Below are 17,029 nucleotides of genomic sequence, written 5' to 3' on the forward strand. Positions count from 1 at the left end.
AGGTAAGGGTGAAGCAAAAACAAGCATAGTTCATCTGTTCTTGAGCAAGAACAGAACCAACACACACAACTCCTCAAGCCACCAGAGATCATGGTGACCTAGAAGATCATCCAAGCTCTGGAGGTGAAGGGCTGTGAACAAACCCAAGTCTGCATCAACAAAGCATTACTTTCTAGGAGCTGGAACAAGGTATACCTAGTTCCTGGAAGAGATCCAATGGATCTAATCCATCATATGCATAAGCATGGGATGAGCAGATGCTCACATGGGTAGATCATCACTTGGTTTTCACCAAGGATTACCGCTACCAAAAGCTACTAAGACAGAAACCATCCAGATACAAATCATGTGCACAGAAGCTAGAAAGCATGCACAGATGCACACTAGCAAGATCACATGCACAGATAGCACCAGTAGATAGCATAGATTAGCAGCTAAGACTACACAGAAGATCCTAAGCAAGCAACCATCGAAAACCCTAGATTTCTTCACAGCAAGCATATTGGCATTCATACTTACTATGATCCCCTAATATGCAAGCAAAGTTGAATAGCCAACAAGATCCAACCAACTAGGTGAGCAACCACCAAGAGCAAGGCTACCGAGGTCACATCACACTTAGCACCAAATAAGAGCAAGCCAAATAGATCACATCACTATCCGTAAAATGGATTCAGTAGTTTAATTGCTTGTAAAAGAATCATGAACAAAGCAAACTCATATACAAGCAAGACATTTAAATCATCACTGCATAAGCCGTTCATCATAATTAAGTAATCTAAGCATGAATTTATCACAGATCCATGCTAAGCATGACAACAGCATACTGTTAAGCAATACAACTTAATTCATAGCCACTAGAGCAAGTCTAGATAGCTAGAAATAAGCAACAGTACAAGTAAGCAACAAGACAGGGATGCTTGAGCATCAAAGATCACCAGATAAGTGAATCATTTAACCACAGTATTAGCCAGTAAGCCATCACTGACCGTCAATTGATCAAGTTGATCAATCATAGCAAGCCAAGCTACACAGAGAGATTAGCCAACAAGCAAGAAATGATCCAAAGGATCATTGGCTTGCAGAATTAGTACTAAATCATATCACAGCACCTCTCGCACACACACAAGTGTCACAGATGCAACACAGTACACCTAGGCAAGCAAGTATGATAAACCAAGAAGCATAGCAAGCCCATAAGCATGAACAGCAGGGTATATCAAGCCAAAGCAAGCACAAGAGAGCAGGGCAAGTGTAGAGCAAGCTAGAAGTAGCAGAGAAACAAGCATAGCATGAACAAGAAGCAAATCGACATGTGCCAAGATCAAGAATCGGTAATCGACCATTAGCTTGCAGAAACCGAAGCACAAGAAGATTGCGCAAGAAGAGCATGACTCTAGATGATCACAAGATCACCAGAGAGTGACATAGCATGAGGAGGAAGAAGCACAAGAATAAGGGGAGGCGCACGTAAGAGAAGGAGGAGGAGCATAGGACCTTACCCGCGCTCGAGCAGAAGCTATGGCATGGCGAGGCAAAGGTTCGCGCGGCCATAGCAGCCGCAAAGCCGTGGAAGTCGCCGGCGTTACGCCGACGAACACCACCACAGCAGCACAGCATGGAGACGACGGCACAGGCGCTGCGAGCAGCACCCGCGCCAGGTCGATCTCGGAGGCGCGCACGTCGTCGGCAAGGACGAGATCTCGCCGGAGTTCGTCGAGGCGATTCTCCAGTGGATCCAGATCGAGGCGATTCGCCAGGAGAGGACGAGAGGGGAAAAACGGCGCGGACAGATCGATAGATCTGCTCGCGGCGGTTCAGGAGCTATAGATGGCTACGGCGGAGGAGGCCGGCGATGGCCGGAGCAGGGCGGCGGCCATGGCGGCGACGCCATCGCCACGGGATCGCCAGAGGCTAGGGTTAGGTCGAGTGAGGAGAGGGCCGAGTGAGAGTGAGTGAGGTGGGCCGCTTCGGCGCCACCGAAACCAAAAGGGGGCCAGCCTATTTGGGCCGTCCCTAGGTTAGTTTAATTGGGCTGGGCCCAATAGGGGTCCAGGGGGTATTTTGGTCATTTTACATTTAATAAAAGACCAAAACTTTACCAAATTTTTTATAAATCATAAACAACTCTAAAAATCCAATAAAAATTGGATTTATAAATGAAAAATAAATCTTAACCAGAATAAAATATGAAATGGAATTTATGGAACAAATTCAAAATTATGAATTTTCAGAATTTAAATAATAACTTGGAATTTTAAATTATTATTTCCTTGTATTTAAAATTCAAGGAAAAAATCTCAAATAAGTTCAAATACTTATTTTCCAACATTTCAAAATGAGATTCTATTATTCCAAGTCATTTCTTTTGAACAAGGGAATTTTTCCCAGAAAACTACTATATTTCTTTTTATTCCAAAAACTATAGAGGTAACTCTATAATTTCAAATTATTTTGGAATAACTAAGGTAATTATCAAGTAAAATCATTTTACTTTGAATTGTTGTACTTTGTGTGAATTACAATGATTAATACTTTTAAATCAATTGTAAATTACCGTCAAAGACATAACTCTTAAATACAACCCTAAATTGTAATAACTCAATGGGGTAAAGGGATACACCATAAAATAATACATCCATGATTGCATTATTTGGATTTTTATAACATTGTCCTTACCGGACAATGATGCTTCTGGCGTAACCCGAGGTCCAGGTTCCATCAATCGCATTGAACCGCACTATCTCGCAGGTCCACGTGCAAGTTCACCCTTGCTCATGTCAACTTGATTATTTTCTACTACTTTAATGCAAAGCTATATACTTATCATTCCTGCATCGCAAATGAAATGTTATTTTCCAACTATGAATATGACTATGTGGATGGCAATGGAATCATGGTATGTGTTGATATGGTGGAGGTTCCATTGTAATGGGTTATATCACCCTAGGATTAATTACCAATGCCGTCAGTTGATTCTAGCGCCGTACAAACCGCGTTGACCATGAGATCTATAATGGCTCGGGAAAAGCCAGCTGTATCTTTTCCCTTCGCACGCCAACGGATCGGAGAGCTGGTGGGGTGCTGGAGGCACTGCCGCAATAGGTTGGGAAATCCTTTTAAATCCCCATCCATTAGTGATGATAAGCTCCACGATCTATGAGGGATTGTCCGGAGTACACCATGAGTAAAGCCGTATTATCGGGGGAAGTCTACTGGAGGTGTACGGTCGGACAAAAGGGTGGGTTTGCAGTCGCGGAGAAGGCGGTGTGGGCTTGGATCTTTATACCTGGCCTCACACCAAAGGAAGTGTGAACGGGGGCAAGTCTCTCGCGATGGCAAAAAGGGTGAGATCTCTTGTGGGAAAAGTAACGCACCTCTGCAGAGTGTATCAAATTGTGGCTGTCACTCCTTGTTCCGGAAGGGATCGCGAACGCGGGCAGAAAGGAACTCCACGAAGTTACTGGTCAACTCGTGAAGACTGACGGGCATAGTTTTCATAATAAAAGCAACCTTTTGAAGAAATGTTTTCAAAACATGCATTGACCTGCGATTTCCTGATCAATGGTCGTAGCTAGTGCATCAAACACCTTTTATTCTTTTAGAACTTGCTGAGTACCTCTGTACTCACTTTCTTTCGACACCCTTGCTAGACTGTGATCCGGAAGTGGAGGCTATCAACGATGGAGCACCAGAAGGAAGCTACGAGCTGGTCTACGAAGAACCTGATCTTACCGGCGGAGTGGAAGGCGTAGACTATGGGATAGTCTACGGACCAGATGACACGGAGGTGGAGGAGTAGTGACATACCCTAATATCATAGAGCCGAGCAACGTAGAACTTACCTAAATAAGTTGTTGAGCTCTTTCATCTTTAGTATGAGTTGTAATTGTACTTTAGTAGTATCTTAGGGTGTTCTCATAGGACCTGTGAGAATACCAACTTGTTAAGACAATGTTTGTAATAAAGTATGGAGTGTTATGACCTGCAATGTTTCTGTTGTACCACTCTGAGGGATATGGCAATTTGTGAGGAAGCCCCTTCACAAAGATCATATCAACGACTTGTATACTACAACATGCAGTGGTATGCTGGGTCACCGCAGAGTACCACTCAATCGGTTTTTTGCTTGCATTTATCCATGCCCAGAGCCCCCTTTTTTTCCTATAAGGTTGTGGTGGTAACTTTAGAGATATGGTTTTTAAAACATAAGCTATAATAAGAGTGTTTGGTCATGAAATATACAATGCCAGAGCGGTTGCTAGTACTACATAAAAGTTCACGTGACCCAATTATAACCCTAGGAAATAATCCCGAAATAGACCTTACACCGTTAACAAATAGTGTTAAGTATAGTGTACAGTTTGTTCTTTGTAGAACTGCATGCTCTAACCAATGCAACCAAAAGACCGATCTGATGGAAGAGATTAGGCAATGCATTTATATTTCAACACTCCCCCTCACGTGTGGCTCCCTCAGGCCTAAACGTGGACCGAAAGTGGGCTGCAATATTTTTATTTTATATTGCGCCAACCGGGTCTTGAACTCAAGACCTCTTGGCTCTGATACCATGTAGAACGATAGAGAGGGAGAGAGATTGGCGTAATATGTTGGATGTATTATTGAGCCTCATGGGCGAGTATATATAGGCGTACAGGGATCATCTTGGAGTGCAAGGCAAGACACGAGAGTCCTATCTCTATCCTAGACTATCCGTTTATACGTACACGGAATATATCTCTAACACTCCCCGCAGTCGTAGCGGGAGCGTCGTGAACAACATGAACGACGTGGACGGTCAGACTGGAGATAAACCGAAGTGGACCCCAGAAGGCTGACACCCCCCCCCCCCCCCCCCCCGCAGTCGTAGCAGGAGTGTCGTGGACGATGTCGCGTCGCGGATGCTTGGACTGTAGAGGAAGCTGGTGAGGCGCAGGCGAGGTGGTAGCCCTTGTGCCGATGTCGAGGGAGCCGAGAGCGTGGGTGTTGCAACCTTGGTCGGGGTAGCCGCGCGAGGAGATGTCGTGGTCGATGTCGTGGTCGGGAGCCGGTGTCGAGGTAGCCGCACATGAAGCCGCAAGCGCGTAGTGCGCGAGGAGAGTGACGGAGACGCGTCGAGGCAGTCGTGGAGATGGTCGATGCCGAAGTCGATGCAGTCTGAGCCGTCGAGGACGAGGTGCTGCCCTAGTTTTGCCAGAACTAGCCGCACGTCGGGGACGAAGGCATACTCCGGTTTTGCCAGAACCGAGTACACAAAGACGAAGTCGGCGACGCGGTCGAGGCAGTCGTAGAAGAGTCGATGCCGATGAAGACGTTGTCGAAGCCGATGAAGACGAGGCGCTGGCCCGAGCTTGCCAGGCTCGGGGACGCGTCGGGGAAGAAGGCACGCGTCGGTGTTGCCAATACCGGGCGTGCGAGGGAAGGGACCATCATGAACCGCGAGGTCGTGGTGGACGGAGACATAGAAGGCGGCGAAACCAGCGGTGACCAGGAGTGACCATGCTGGATGCCTAGACTGTAGAGGTGGTCGGCGAGGCCTGCAACGACCAGAAGTGGTCATGCAGGTTACCTGTGGTGGTGCGGCGGCGGTACTCGAAGTTGGCGAGGAAGAACCCGGCGGCTTGACGTAGACCTTGCGCTGACGGTGGCGACCTGCGCCGATGGGGCGGCGCGGTAGTAGCCTGGAACGTCGGTGCGCGGGGACGGCGAAGTAGACTGCGTGCGGCGACGTCTCGGCCCGAGGGGCCGGCGTAGCTGCAGGGCGCGAGTCGATGCAGCGGCGGGAGGCCACCATCAACGTACACGCCTTGGAAGGCGCGTCGGAGGCCGGTAGCATGCACCAAAGGCGGCGGCGCTGCGGCCCGAAGGGGCGACGCAGCGGCAGCCCGTAGCTCGATCGGTGGTAGGCGCGTGCTCGGGGACGTGCTTGGCGGAGACGTGCGCGCGGTCGGTTGATCAGACCGACGGCGGCGCTGTACGTGCCATGGCGTGGACGACGTGCCGCAGATTGGAGTCGTTGGCGACGTTGTCGGTGATGTCCCGGGCGATGACGACGAAGACGGACCGGCGATGGAGACAGCGCGGGCGAGACAGCCTGCTGCGTCGCACGTAGGCGTCCCGTGTGTGACGCGTGCGGCCGTGCCGCGCGGTTGATGAAGATGGCCGGTATAGATCGACGCCGTTGTCGGAGTAGAGGCGCGCGGTGACGGCGGCGGTGGGCGACTCAATCCGATCTATGATCGGTAAACCAAAAAAGAAAACGCCGGTCGAGCGACCGGCGGAGCAAAAAGAAAACCAATCTACGGATTGGAAAAAAAAGACTCGAGGGCAGTGGATCAACGGATCGGCGGACGAACCCTCATACGGGGTGCGCTGCCCCCGGAGTAGGCCATGGAGAGACCTCCCCGGGGGCGGCGCGGCGCGAAAGCTGTGCGGCGGGCTAGGTCAGGAACTTGCGGCTGATACCATGTAGAACTGCATGCTCTAACCAATGCAACTAAAAGACCGATCTGATGGAAGAGATTAGGCAATGCATTTATACTTCAACATTTTTGAATTTCAACTAGGGTACAAGAGAATGGGGCGTAGAAGATCCTGGAGAAGCAAGACTAATGCGGACCATGGCTATCGCGGCAACCCGGAGTCGCCAACCGCCCAATGTCATTGGAACCCCAATGGCCAATACCTACCAAATATTTCTCTTCTTGGACCCCAGCCACTTGCCGGCACATAATATTTGCACTAGCTCACCCCCTCGTCTACTCCACCTCTATATATAAGCTCCCCGGCCGCCTCCGCTCTCCTCCGCTAGCTACTCTACCTCGATCTCTGCCGCACATCGCCCGACGACGTCCAGCAAAGTTCAGCCACCAGCTCGACCCACACGGCAGGCTCAGCTCAGCTCCGACCACCCGCGCACGCACGCGCCGGCGAACGTCGACCTATATATACATATAGGATCCACCGATCGATTTGAGGGGTTGGACTGAGTTGATCGGAAGAGGATGAGCTGCAACGGTTGCCGCGTGCTGCGCAAGGGTTGCAGCGACGCCTGCGTGCTGCGGCCAAGCATCGAGTGGATCGACGGTGCGCAGCCGCAGGCCAACGCCACCGTCTTCGTCGCCAAGTTCTTCGGCCGCGCCGGCCTCGTCGCCTCCCTCGCCGCCGTCCCGCTGCACCACCGCCAAGGTTCGTTGTCCTTACAGACATACAATAATTAAACCTGCATAATACGCTACCTACGCCACCTTGCTAGCTAGCTTTTGTTTAAGCATGCGATCCCTCCATCCGGATACTTGGAGCGGCCGGCAGATAGGCTGTCAAGAATGTGAAGGCACCTCTTCAGGCTATCCGAGGGGCGCCGGCCGGCCGTCGTTGTTCATCACAGTAACGACTAGTTTAGTACACATCTTATCTTACCTTACCTGTGCAGCTGTGCTAGCTAACCTAGCTAGCTGTACACACTTTGTGGTTATCCGATCAGTAATTAAGCTAGCGTGAGGCCACCTGTAAGAAAAGTTAAAAACTACACTAAGCACTCACCTTGGTTTTGTCTAGCTGAACAATGTTACCTTACCGGATTACACTGGCTGACTAGCCGCTTAGCTAGCTAGACAAAACCTATCTATGCCGACAGTGTTAAGAACATAAAATATCATTAGGGATTATTTTAATCATTCTTTTGGACGGTATGCGGCCTTCCGACGTACCCATGGGACAGGAGAATCTTCTGGCCACGCCAAATTGCACTTTGCCAAACACACACTTTCGTTTAATTAACTAAAGTTATGTAGTGTAAGAGATATGCTAATTAATCATGACGATTGCCTCCCGACCTTTGTCGAGAGGTCAATTAATATCTTTTTGCCCCTTCTTCGTTGCTGAATAGTCCATCTCCATCCATTATAGCCCATGCATTCCTACTTACTCGCGTAAGTAAGTGTCATTTAGGCATTTGTGTTGAAACTTCTAAACATGATTAAAATTAATCAAATTAAATTATTAGTTTCAAAGGTTAATACAAATAGAACTGAGTGATTAACGTGTCGTGTTTCTAATGGAATTTGCAGCCTTGTTCCGGTCGCTTCTGTACGAGGCGTGCGGCCGGACGATCAACCCGGTGAGCGGCGCCATCGGGCTCATGTGGACCAGCAACTGGGACCTCTGCCAGGCGGCCGCGGACGCCGTGCTACGCGGCGAGTCGCTGCGTGCGCTCTCCGCCGTGCCCACCGCCTTCACCGACCGCGACATGGCGGGACTCTACGGTAACGTCGGCACCAACACCGGCAGCTCCTCCTCGCTCCACTCGTCGCCGGAGAACTCCTCGTCCGCGCCCTCCAGGAAGCGGAGCAAGAACAACTGCGGCGTGGGCGTGGCACAGCAGCAGCCGATAAACCTCATGCCGCCGATGCTGCAGTCGTGCGAGCTGGACCTCTGCCTGACTCCCGTGTCGCCCCTAGGCGGCGAGAGGCGGTGCGGCGGCGGAGGCGCGTCGGACGAGTACTCAACCACGACGTGCTGCGAGCAGGAAGCCAGCGGCGACGCTGAGGCCGGGGCCCCGGCGCTGCTGAACCTCTTCAGCTGAGACACTGATTGTAAACTGTAATTGTTCAGATCGAGTCAGCGCAGGGTTCAGGTTCGTCTGGGGTGGGGATTAACTAGTTGCATCGGTGTCAGTTTATTAATGATGAAGCTTTTTGGGACGGACGTGTAGCTTGGTTTTGCAATGATCGGTCAATGTTCACAAGTTGTTGACTATCTGTTGGATCAACAAAAATGGAGTGATCCGTAGTGACACATATAACACCTATTTGGTGTTGTGCTCACACCTACAGGTCGTGAAGTGCAGATAGGGTTTTGAACTGACACTGTAATTTTCGCACCTAAAAATCCATATCAGGTTTTAAAGATGATTCCCAATTCTGAAATGCCGCCCGACACGGTATAAGACGTGGAATAACAAATAGATAGCATGAGGATTATCCGAAAACTAGTAAAAAATATTGAGATGTTTCCAATTGCATGGGATTATCTGATTCTCAACTAATAATTCAATTGTAATTTGGCCCAACTAATAGTTAGTGAAATGTCCAGTTCATGCCTGCCACTGAATTCTATAACTAATGGACTGGTGGCCCAGCTACACAAAACTATGTTCATATTATCTTGTGAATTCTTCGGGTTTAGTCTTAATTGTGTCTCTATGTTTGGACTCAGTGATTTCTGCAAGGTTGGAGGGTTATACCCTATGAAGTTTTGCTGGAAGTATAAATCCATAGATAAAAATCGTTTATCTGATTATTTAAGTTTATGTACCAAGTATACCTCGCTTCTATTCTAATCCACGGCCAGATCTATCCACATTCAGTTATTATTCAGCGCTCCGAAACTCAAAACAATATTGTAAACAATCTACGTACAACCAAACTATGATCTGATACTACCCATTTACACTGCTAATCAGTGATGCATGATTGGTTGGCGCGTCCTTAGTGACTTGGAGGTACATCTAGTTTGGTGGTTGTTTCCTTCCTATTACTAGACAATTTATCCCCGATTTGGTTCAATTTAAGTCGTACAAAGCGTTTTTAGGTGTTAATGGTGTTAGGGCACGATCACGACACACGGAGAGGATGACAGACAACCTCACGGCTCCACTATGCCTGTGTGAAATAGTAAACTTCGAGGATAGCTTCAACTACTAGATGTGCAGCGGAAAAACAAACATGCACAAGTGACACAAGGATTTACGTGGAAAATCTCCTTGCCGCGAGGAGGGAAAAACCACGGGCGTGGACCAACCGGTCCACGCAATCTTCACTATGAGCAACCTGGATGCAAAGTCTTCTCTAAAATATCTAGAGATTACAACACACTTCTCCTTGTTGCCCACCGACAACAACAACAATAACAACAAAAATGATTGCCTGCCCTTAATCAGCAAACTGCTCTTCTCCTTAAACTGCATATCCTAGTTTTTTTTTTCTCTTCGGTAATCAACAAATTGCTCTTAAACAGCATATCCAATTAGCACAAAATACGGTAAACAAGCCGACATATGAGTTCTCAACATAATGAACAAAAAAAATCTCAGTCGAACACCGTTTACCTGTCCAAACTGTTCGTCTCCCAAAACTGCTCTATGATAAAACTGCAACAGTCCGAACTAACTTAACATATCTCAAATGGATTCTTTACGAACCCAAATCTGATCGGGGTACTCAAAGTAAGGAACAAGTTCACCAAGTTTGGATCCGATCCAAGAACATTTGAGCCTCCAAACACCTGCTTGAAGACAACGAGGTAATATATTAGAATCTGGATAAAATTCACCTCTACTTCTTCCTCCTCTCTTCTCACTTTGTTGTGGTGTTCTAGTGTGTCCTCTCACCCTGTCACAGCAACCACATTCTGGCTTGCTTCTTGCTCTCTCTCTTTCTCTCTCACACACAGGAACCAAGGGTGGCTAGGCTCTTCTCCTTATCTACCTCTTAAGGAGGCAGCACACCCGTTGGATGCGAGTTTTAATCAACGGTTGATACGTGTTAGACTTTCTGAGCTGATGTTGGGCTGATAAAACACCTCCATGTGGAGGGACATGGCCCAAAAAACTCCTCCTCCTGACATCATGTTGGGTCTCACTGCCTACCAGCAGCCATGCCGGCGAGCCGACAACGTGCCTTGGTCTTTCTTCTTTTCAGCACCTTGGTCAACATATCAGCCCCATTGTCATATGGGTGCATCTTCTCAATCTGCATTTGCTTGGAATTCCACACGTCTCGAATCTAATGATAGGAACCTCAATATGCTTCGACCTCGAATGCAAACTCACATTTTTCGCTTAGGTGGATGGTACTCTAATTCTCACAGAACATCACATAATTGTCTTGCTTAAACCCATGCTCAGAAGCCAATCGTTTCAGCCACAATAGTTCCCTTGCTCACCTCTGTTACTGTGATGAACTGGGTTCAGTTGTGTTCAATGTCACACACTTTTGCAACCTGCTAGACTCCTCCCACCTGAATGGGTAACCAAATAACTCGAAGTAGACTTTCTGCCATCAACATCTACAACCAACTCTGAATCTGAATAAGCAATCAACCCTGTCTCCTTAGAATAAAAACAAATCTTCATATTTGTAGTGCCCCAAAGATATCTCCAAATCCACTTCATTGCTTCCTAATGTGGTCTTCTTGGATTGGACACAAATCTGCTCACGGAACTAACTGCTTGAGTAATGTCTGGCCTTGTGCACACCATAGCATACATCAAACTCACAAACACGGAAGCGTACGAAACATTTTGCATTTCCTTTTCCATCTTATCAGTGGAGCATCTTGAACTTGCTAAGTACTTTCTCAACTTAAAGTGAGCTACTAATTAACGAATTACTTCCCTTGCCTTGTTCATCTTGAACTTGCGAAGTACTTTCTCAATATATTTCTCTTGAGACAAGTATTCTGTCTCTCTCAATTCTCGTGTCGAGAATACACTTTGCTGGACCCAAATCTTTCATAGAATTATTTTTCTCAAATCTTTCTTTAATCAAGCAATTCTTGAGACATTCTTGCGAACAATTAAGATATCATTAACATAGAGCAACAACATGATAAAATTATCACCTGGGAACATCCGCATAAAAACACAATGGTCTGAGGTATCTCTTGCAGCCTTGGTCCCCCATAACATATTCAAACTTCATGTACCATTGTCTTGCTGCTTGGTTCAAGTCGTAGAGACTTTTGTTCAGCTTGCACACATAGTCTTCTTTGCCTTTAACAAGAAGCCCCTCAGGCTGCTCCATGTATTCCTCCAACTCCCCATGTTGAAAATTTGTGTTCACATTCATTTGCTCAAACTCCAAGTTGACCAAGAAATTGATCATTCTGATAGATATCATCTTCATGGTCGGAGAAAATATTTCATCAAAGTAAATACCCTTTTTCTGGTTGAATCCTATCACAACTAGCATGGCCTTGTACCTTGGATGTGATGTCTGCTATTCTTGCTTGGTTCTATAGACCCACTTGTCCTTCATAGCTTTCTTGCCCTTAGGAAATTTCACTAGCTCATAAGTATGATTCGTATCCAAGGAATCCATACCTACTTTCGTAGCCTTATTCATCTTTTTATTGTCTCATTTTTCACTGCCTCTGAAAAACACTCAGGTTCTGAACCATCAGACAATAACACCACATATTAATCTGATGCATACCTAGTGAAAGTAACACGACCTCTGTTGGACCGTATGGGCGGATCTTTTGTGGACTAGCTGGTGTTGGTGATCATTTTCTTCAACTTTTTCATAATCTTGATGCTGGGGAGCATCTTCATCACTACACCACTATGTGCATCATCTTGCACATCTTCTAGATCACCGTCTTCAGCTTCTTAGTGAGCTGAATCTGCACAACCTGGGGAAGAATGATTTCTGTCTTGTTGTTGTCTTTGAGGAGGAACACCCAACGGAATTGACTCCGGAATCTTATCCGTTGTCTTCACAATATTCTCAATAGTTGTTGGTCAAAAAAAAATATTCTCAATAGTTTGGTCTTCAACAAACACAACATCACAACTTCTCACAATCTTTCTTGCTATTGGATCATACAACTTGTAACTGAACTGATCGCCCCCATAGCCAAGAAATATGCAATGTCATGTCTTTGAATCAAGTTTTGACCTTTCATCTTGAGGAATATGAACAAAGATCTTATATCCGAAAATCTTCAGGTGCTCATATGATACGTCTTACCGTAAACGACCCTGTTTGGAACATCACCTTGCAATGGATAACTTGGTGAAGATAGATAAGATAAACTACAGTCGACAAAGTCTCACCCCAATAATGTTTAATAAGCTTCGCAGTTGATAGCAATCATCTAACTCAATCCTCCTAGTCAGACCATTCAGCTGTGGTGTCTTCCGAGGAGTAAATGGGTGCCTAATTCCTTGCACCTTGCAATAGGCATGAATTGGTCCAGTATACTCTCCTCCATTATGAGTGCAAAGTCTTTTTCTCGGTTTCTCTCTTAACTGAGAATTGGAATTGCCTGCTTAGTACTTGATCTTCGGTCTTCAATACATAGACCTAAACCTTCATGGAAAAGTCATGAATAAATGTGACAAATTACTTTGCTCCACCCATTGACCTCACCGACAGTTTGCAAACATCAGAATGTACCAAGTACAACGCCTCAGGCTTCTTGTGAGGAGGCAGGAGGCTCACTCTTGAATGCAACTCTGTGTTACTTCCCGGCTAGAAAATCTGAACATTTCTTAATGTGAACACCTTTCACACCTTTCAACAAAAAAATTAGTCACTAGCACTGTCATCCCCTTCTCAATTAAGTGGCCAACACTGTGACAGAAATAGGCCGTAAAGACATGATTTTGACCTCGTAGAGACATTATCTCTACCTCTACATCACAATAGAGATGTTTGTTAAGTGTCACACAAGTGCCACTTGTTATCACCAGAATTTGACTGAGCCAGAGGTGGGCCGCGATCAAGATGAAATTGAAGAATATACATGGAAGAATTACGTGAATCGGCCTGTTATGCTGAGTTTGGGCTAGTTTGCCTTTGTATCTGTAACATATTAGGATACGTGTCGGGTAGTTAGAATTTTACCCGTGCACGGTTAGGTGCACGTCTAAGTTAGAAAGTCCCCTGGACTATAAATATGTATCTAGGGTTTATGGAAAAACAACAACCAACGTTCAACCAACAAATCAATCTCGGCGCATCGCCAACTCCTTCGTCTCGAGGGTTTCTACCGGTAAGCAACATGCTGCCTAGATCGCATCTTGCGATCTAGGCAGCACAAGCTCCACGTTGTTCATGCGTTGCTCGTACTGAAGCCTTGTTGATGGCGAGCAACGTAGTTATCATAGATGTGTTAGGTTTAGCATAGTTCTTCGCGTAACATGCTATCGTAGTGCAACCCTTGCATGTCTAGCCGCCCTCACACCTATCTTAGGTGTGGGGGCGGCACCCCGCTTGACCATTATTTAGTAGATCTGATCCGTTACGATTGCTCCTTGTTCTACAAGGATTAGTTTAATATCTGTAATAGTTAGGCCTTACAAAGGGGTAGAGGATCCAGCGGCACGTAGGGTGTCGTTCGCTAGCCCTAAACAGGATGTTCCGGGGATCAACCTCGTGTTGGTTTTTAGGCCTTGTTTAGGATCGGCTTACGATCACCGTGCGTGGCCGCGAGGCCCAACCGTGAGTAGGATGATCCGATTATGCGGTGAAAACCCTAAATCGTCGTAGATCTAATTAGCTTTATCTTGATCAAGCAGGACCGCCATATATTCGTGCACCCCGTACGAATCATGGGTGGATCGGCTCCTTGAGCCGATTCACAGGATAACCTGAGAGCCGATCGAGGCTCGTATTTAATGTTTACGTGTATGCCATGCAGGAAACTAAGCGAGGCATCTCCATCACCTTCCTGACCAGGTATAGGTCAGGTGGCACGCCCTTGCATCAGCATCGGACGTGTGACCAGAAGGCTTTGCGGGCCGTCGCTCGGAGGGACCTCGGCCAGCCGCAGCCCTAGGTTGTTCCCGGCTCTACGGTGTTGCCCGTCGCTGCCCGCCGGTGGGTTTCTGACGACAACACATTCTGGCACGCCCGGTGGGACAAGCTTCTACATCAACCACATCGCCATCTACATCTGAGATGGCGGACGGCACGCCAGTCACGTACGAGGATCTGACGGACGAGCTCAAGAAGAAGTATGACGAGATCAAAGTCATCCTCGAAGCCGACCTCATCGGCTCTTTCCACAGAACCCGTTCACATGGCATCAGGTGGAAGGGGTTCTCGCCTAATGGTGCACTAGATGGGATAGACCTCTCTGCCCCGTCGGAAGAACGCACCAGGTCCCTGCGGCAGGAGATCAACTACTTGGTGGCTCACTCGCTACACCGCCACTCTGAGAACCTGGTCAACACGTTGGAGCGTGTCGCTCTTCGCGTGATCCAGGAGATCATGAGGCACCAGTACTCGCCGTCAGGACCAGCTCTTGGGACGCATCAAGGAGAGTTGCCACTCCAGTCCCGTCCACCGCTGCCATATGCGTTGGCAGCACCAGAAGTGCCGGCTACACCGGCATTCGTCGTCTACAAGATCGGTGGTGACCCTAGTGACTACCAGTTCTTGCCCGAGGCGCCTAAGGAGATCCCTCACGGGTACACGTGCACGTATGTGCCAGATTGTGGCAACTGGGCACTCACAAACCAGGCCACAACATCGGGGACTTCGGGAAAACGGGAGGGACGTCGGCGACAGAGCATGAGAAGCGTACGTGGCTAACTAAGTACGCCACCCCGACGAACCTCCAGAGCTCAGCTCCTGCGGTTGGCTCGAGCTGGAAAAGCAAACATGGCTGGCTAAGTACGCCACCCCGGCGAATCTTCAGAATTCAACTCCTGCAGCCGGCACGGCGGATCGATCGGTACCATACCGAGAGACCAGTTCGGCATGGTGCCGAAAAGAAGGGCCATCGGCTATTCCAAGCCGTACCCCGACGACTACGAGATGATCCCGCTACCACCTAAATATCGGCTCCCTGATTTCTCCAAATTCAGTGGATCAGATGGTTCCAGCTCCATCGAGCACGTGGGCCGATATTTGGCGCAACTAGGACCGGCTTCAGTGTCGGATCAACTACGTGTGAGGCTCTTCTCACAATCCCTCACGGGATCGGCTTTCGGGTGGTACACCTCGTTGCCACCAGACTCCATCCGGACTTGGAAGCAGTTGGAAGAGCAGTTCCATATGCAGTACCATTCAGAGGCTTCCGAGTCCGGCATTGCCGATCTAGCACAATTACGTCAGAAGCGTGGAGAAACTGTGACAGAATACATCCAGCGCTTCAGGAATCTTAGGAACCGATGTTATTCGGTTCGTATAACTGAAAAGGAAGCAGTCGAGTTGGCAGTAGCGGGCCTCGCAACACCGCTCAAGGACATGGCCTCCCAAGCAGACTACCCCTCACTGGCGCACATGGTTCAGAAACTGTCGGCATATGAACAGCGCCACCCGGACCTGTACCAAGACAAGTTCAAGCGTGCAGTAGTCCTGGTCGATGCAGAGGAAGACGAAGGTCCTGCGGGAGATCAAGAGGTAGCAGTGGCTGAATGGACTCGGGGAGGAACCCCCGTGTCCTGCAAATGGGTAAAGCCACCAGGCCCGCCCAGGGGATTTGATTTTGACGTGACCAAGACTGAGCAAATCTTCGACCTCCTGCTCAAGGAGAAGCAGTTGACGATTCCCGAAGGTCTCAAATTCCCCACGGTGCAAGAGCTGAACGGAAAGCCATACTGCAAATGGCATAACTCGCTCTCCCATGCCACCAACGACTGCAGGGTATGGCGTCAGCACATCCAAGCGGCGATAGAAAAAGGGCGTCTAATTTTCAACCAGTACGCCATGAAGGTCGACACCCAGCCCTTTCCCGCCGTTAACATGGTAGACTGCACTTACCCCGGAGGTTGCCAGCCAGGATCCTCGTTCAGCATCAACATGGTAGGACCTGGGCACCACTCTGGCAAAGATGTAGACGAGGGCAGCTGCTCTCGTAGCAAAGACACAGAGGAGGCCGCTCCACGCGATCGGCTCCGTCATGATGGCAAGCGCTACGTCACAGAGGGAGAAGTGAAGAACATGAGATATCAAAGACCCCTCTCTGATCACCTCCTCAACAAGTATGTGAGTCAGTATGACCAACGCCGACGATCCAGCAATGATGATGAGAGAGATCGTCTGGCTAGAGAAGCCAGAAGACATCATCGGCACGATCGCGATGAGGAGGAGCACGAGCGCCGTGCCACGGAAAAATCAAGGGAGCAAGATGACAACGACAGGCACTGGGACTGCCCCTTCTTCAGACACTGCTGGGATTCAGGAATGAGCCGATTGCCCACAATCGGCAATTGCCCAGAATGCAACCAGAAAAAGAAGGAGGAAGCCAACGTGTCTGTGTTCAGGCGCTTAGGGCCTCTCCCGCCCCAAAGCAA

At 48.3% G+C, this 17,029-nt stretch overlaps 1 protein-coding gene across 1 annotated transcript; it reads left to right on the forward strand.

Moving 5' to 3' along the window:
* The first annotated feature begins 6,738 nt into the window (after window positions 1-6,738).
* LOC127293847 (uncharacterized) lies at window positions 6,739-8,757 on the forward strand. Its single transcript, XM_051323535.2, has 2 exons — window positions 6,739-7,188; window positions 8,070-8,757. The coding sequence occupies exons 1-2, from the start codon at window positions 7,005-7,007 to the stop codon at window positions 8,582-8,584; spliced, it is 699 nt and encodes a 232-aa protein (XP_051179495.1). The 5' UTR covers window positions 6,739-7,004; the 3' UTR covers window positions 8,585-8,757.
* The last annotated feature ends 8,272 nt before the right edge of the window (window positions 8,758-17,029 follow it).

The sequence above is a fragment of the Lolium perenne genome, chromosome 4, assembly GCF_019359855.2.
Source record: "Lolium perenne isolate Kyuss_39 chromosome 4, Kyuss_2.0, whole genome shotgun sequence".
NCBI lineage: Eukaryota > Viridiplantae > Streptophyta > Magnoliopsida > Poales > Poaceae > Lolium > Lolium perenne.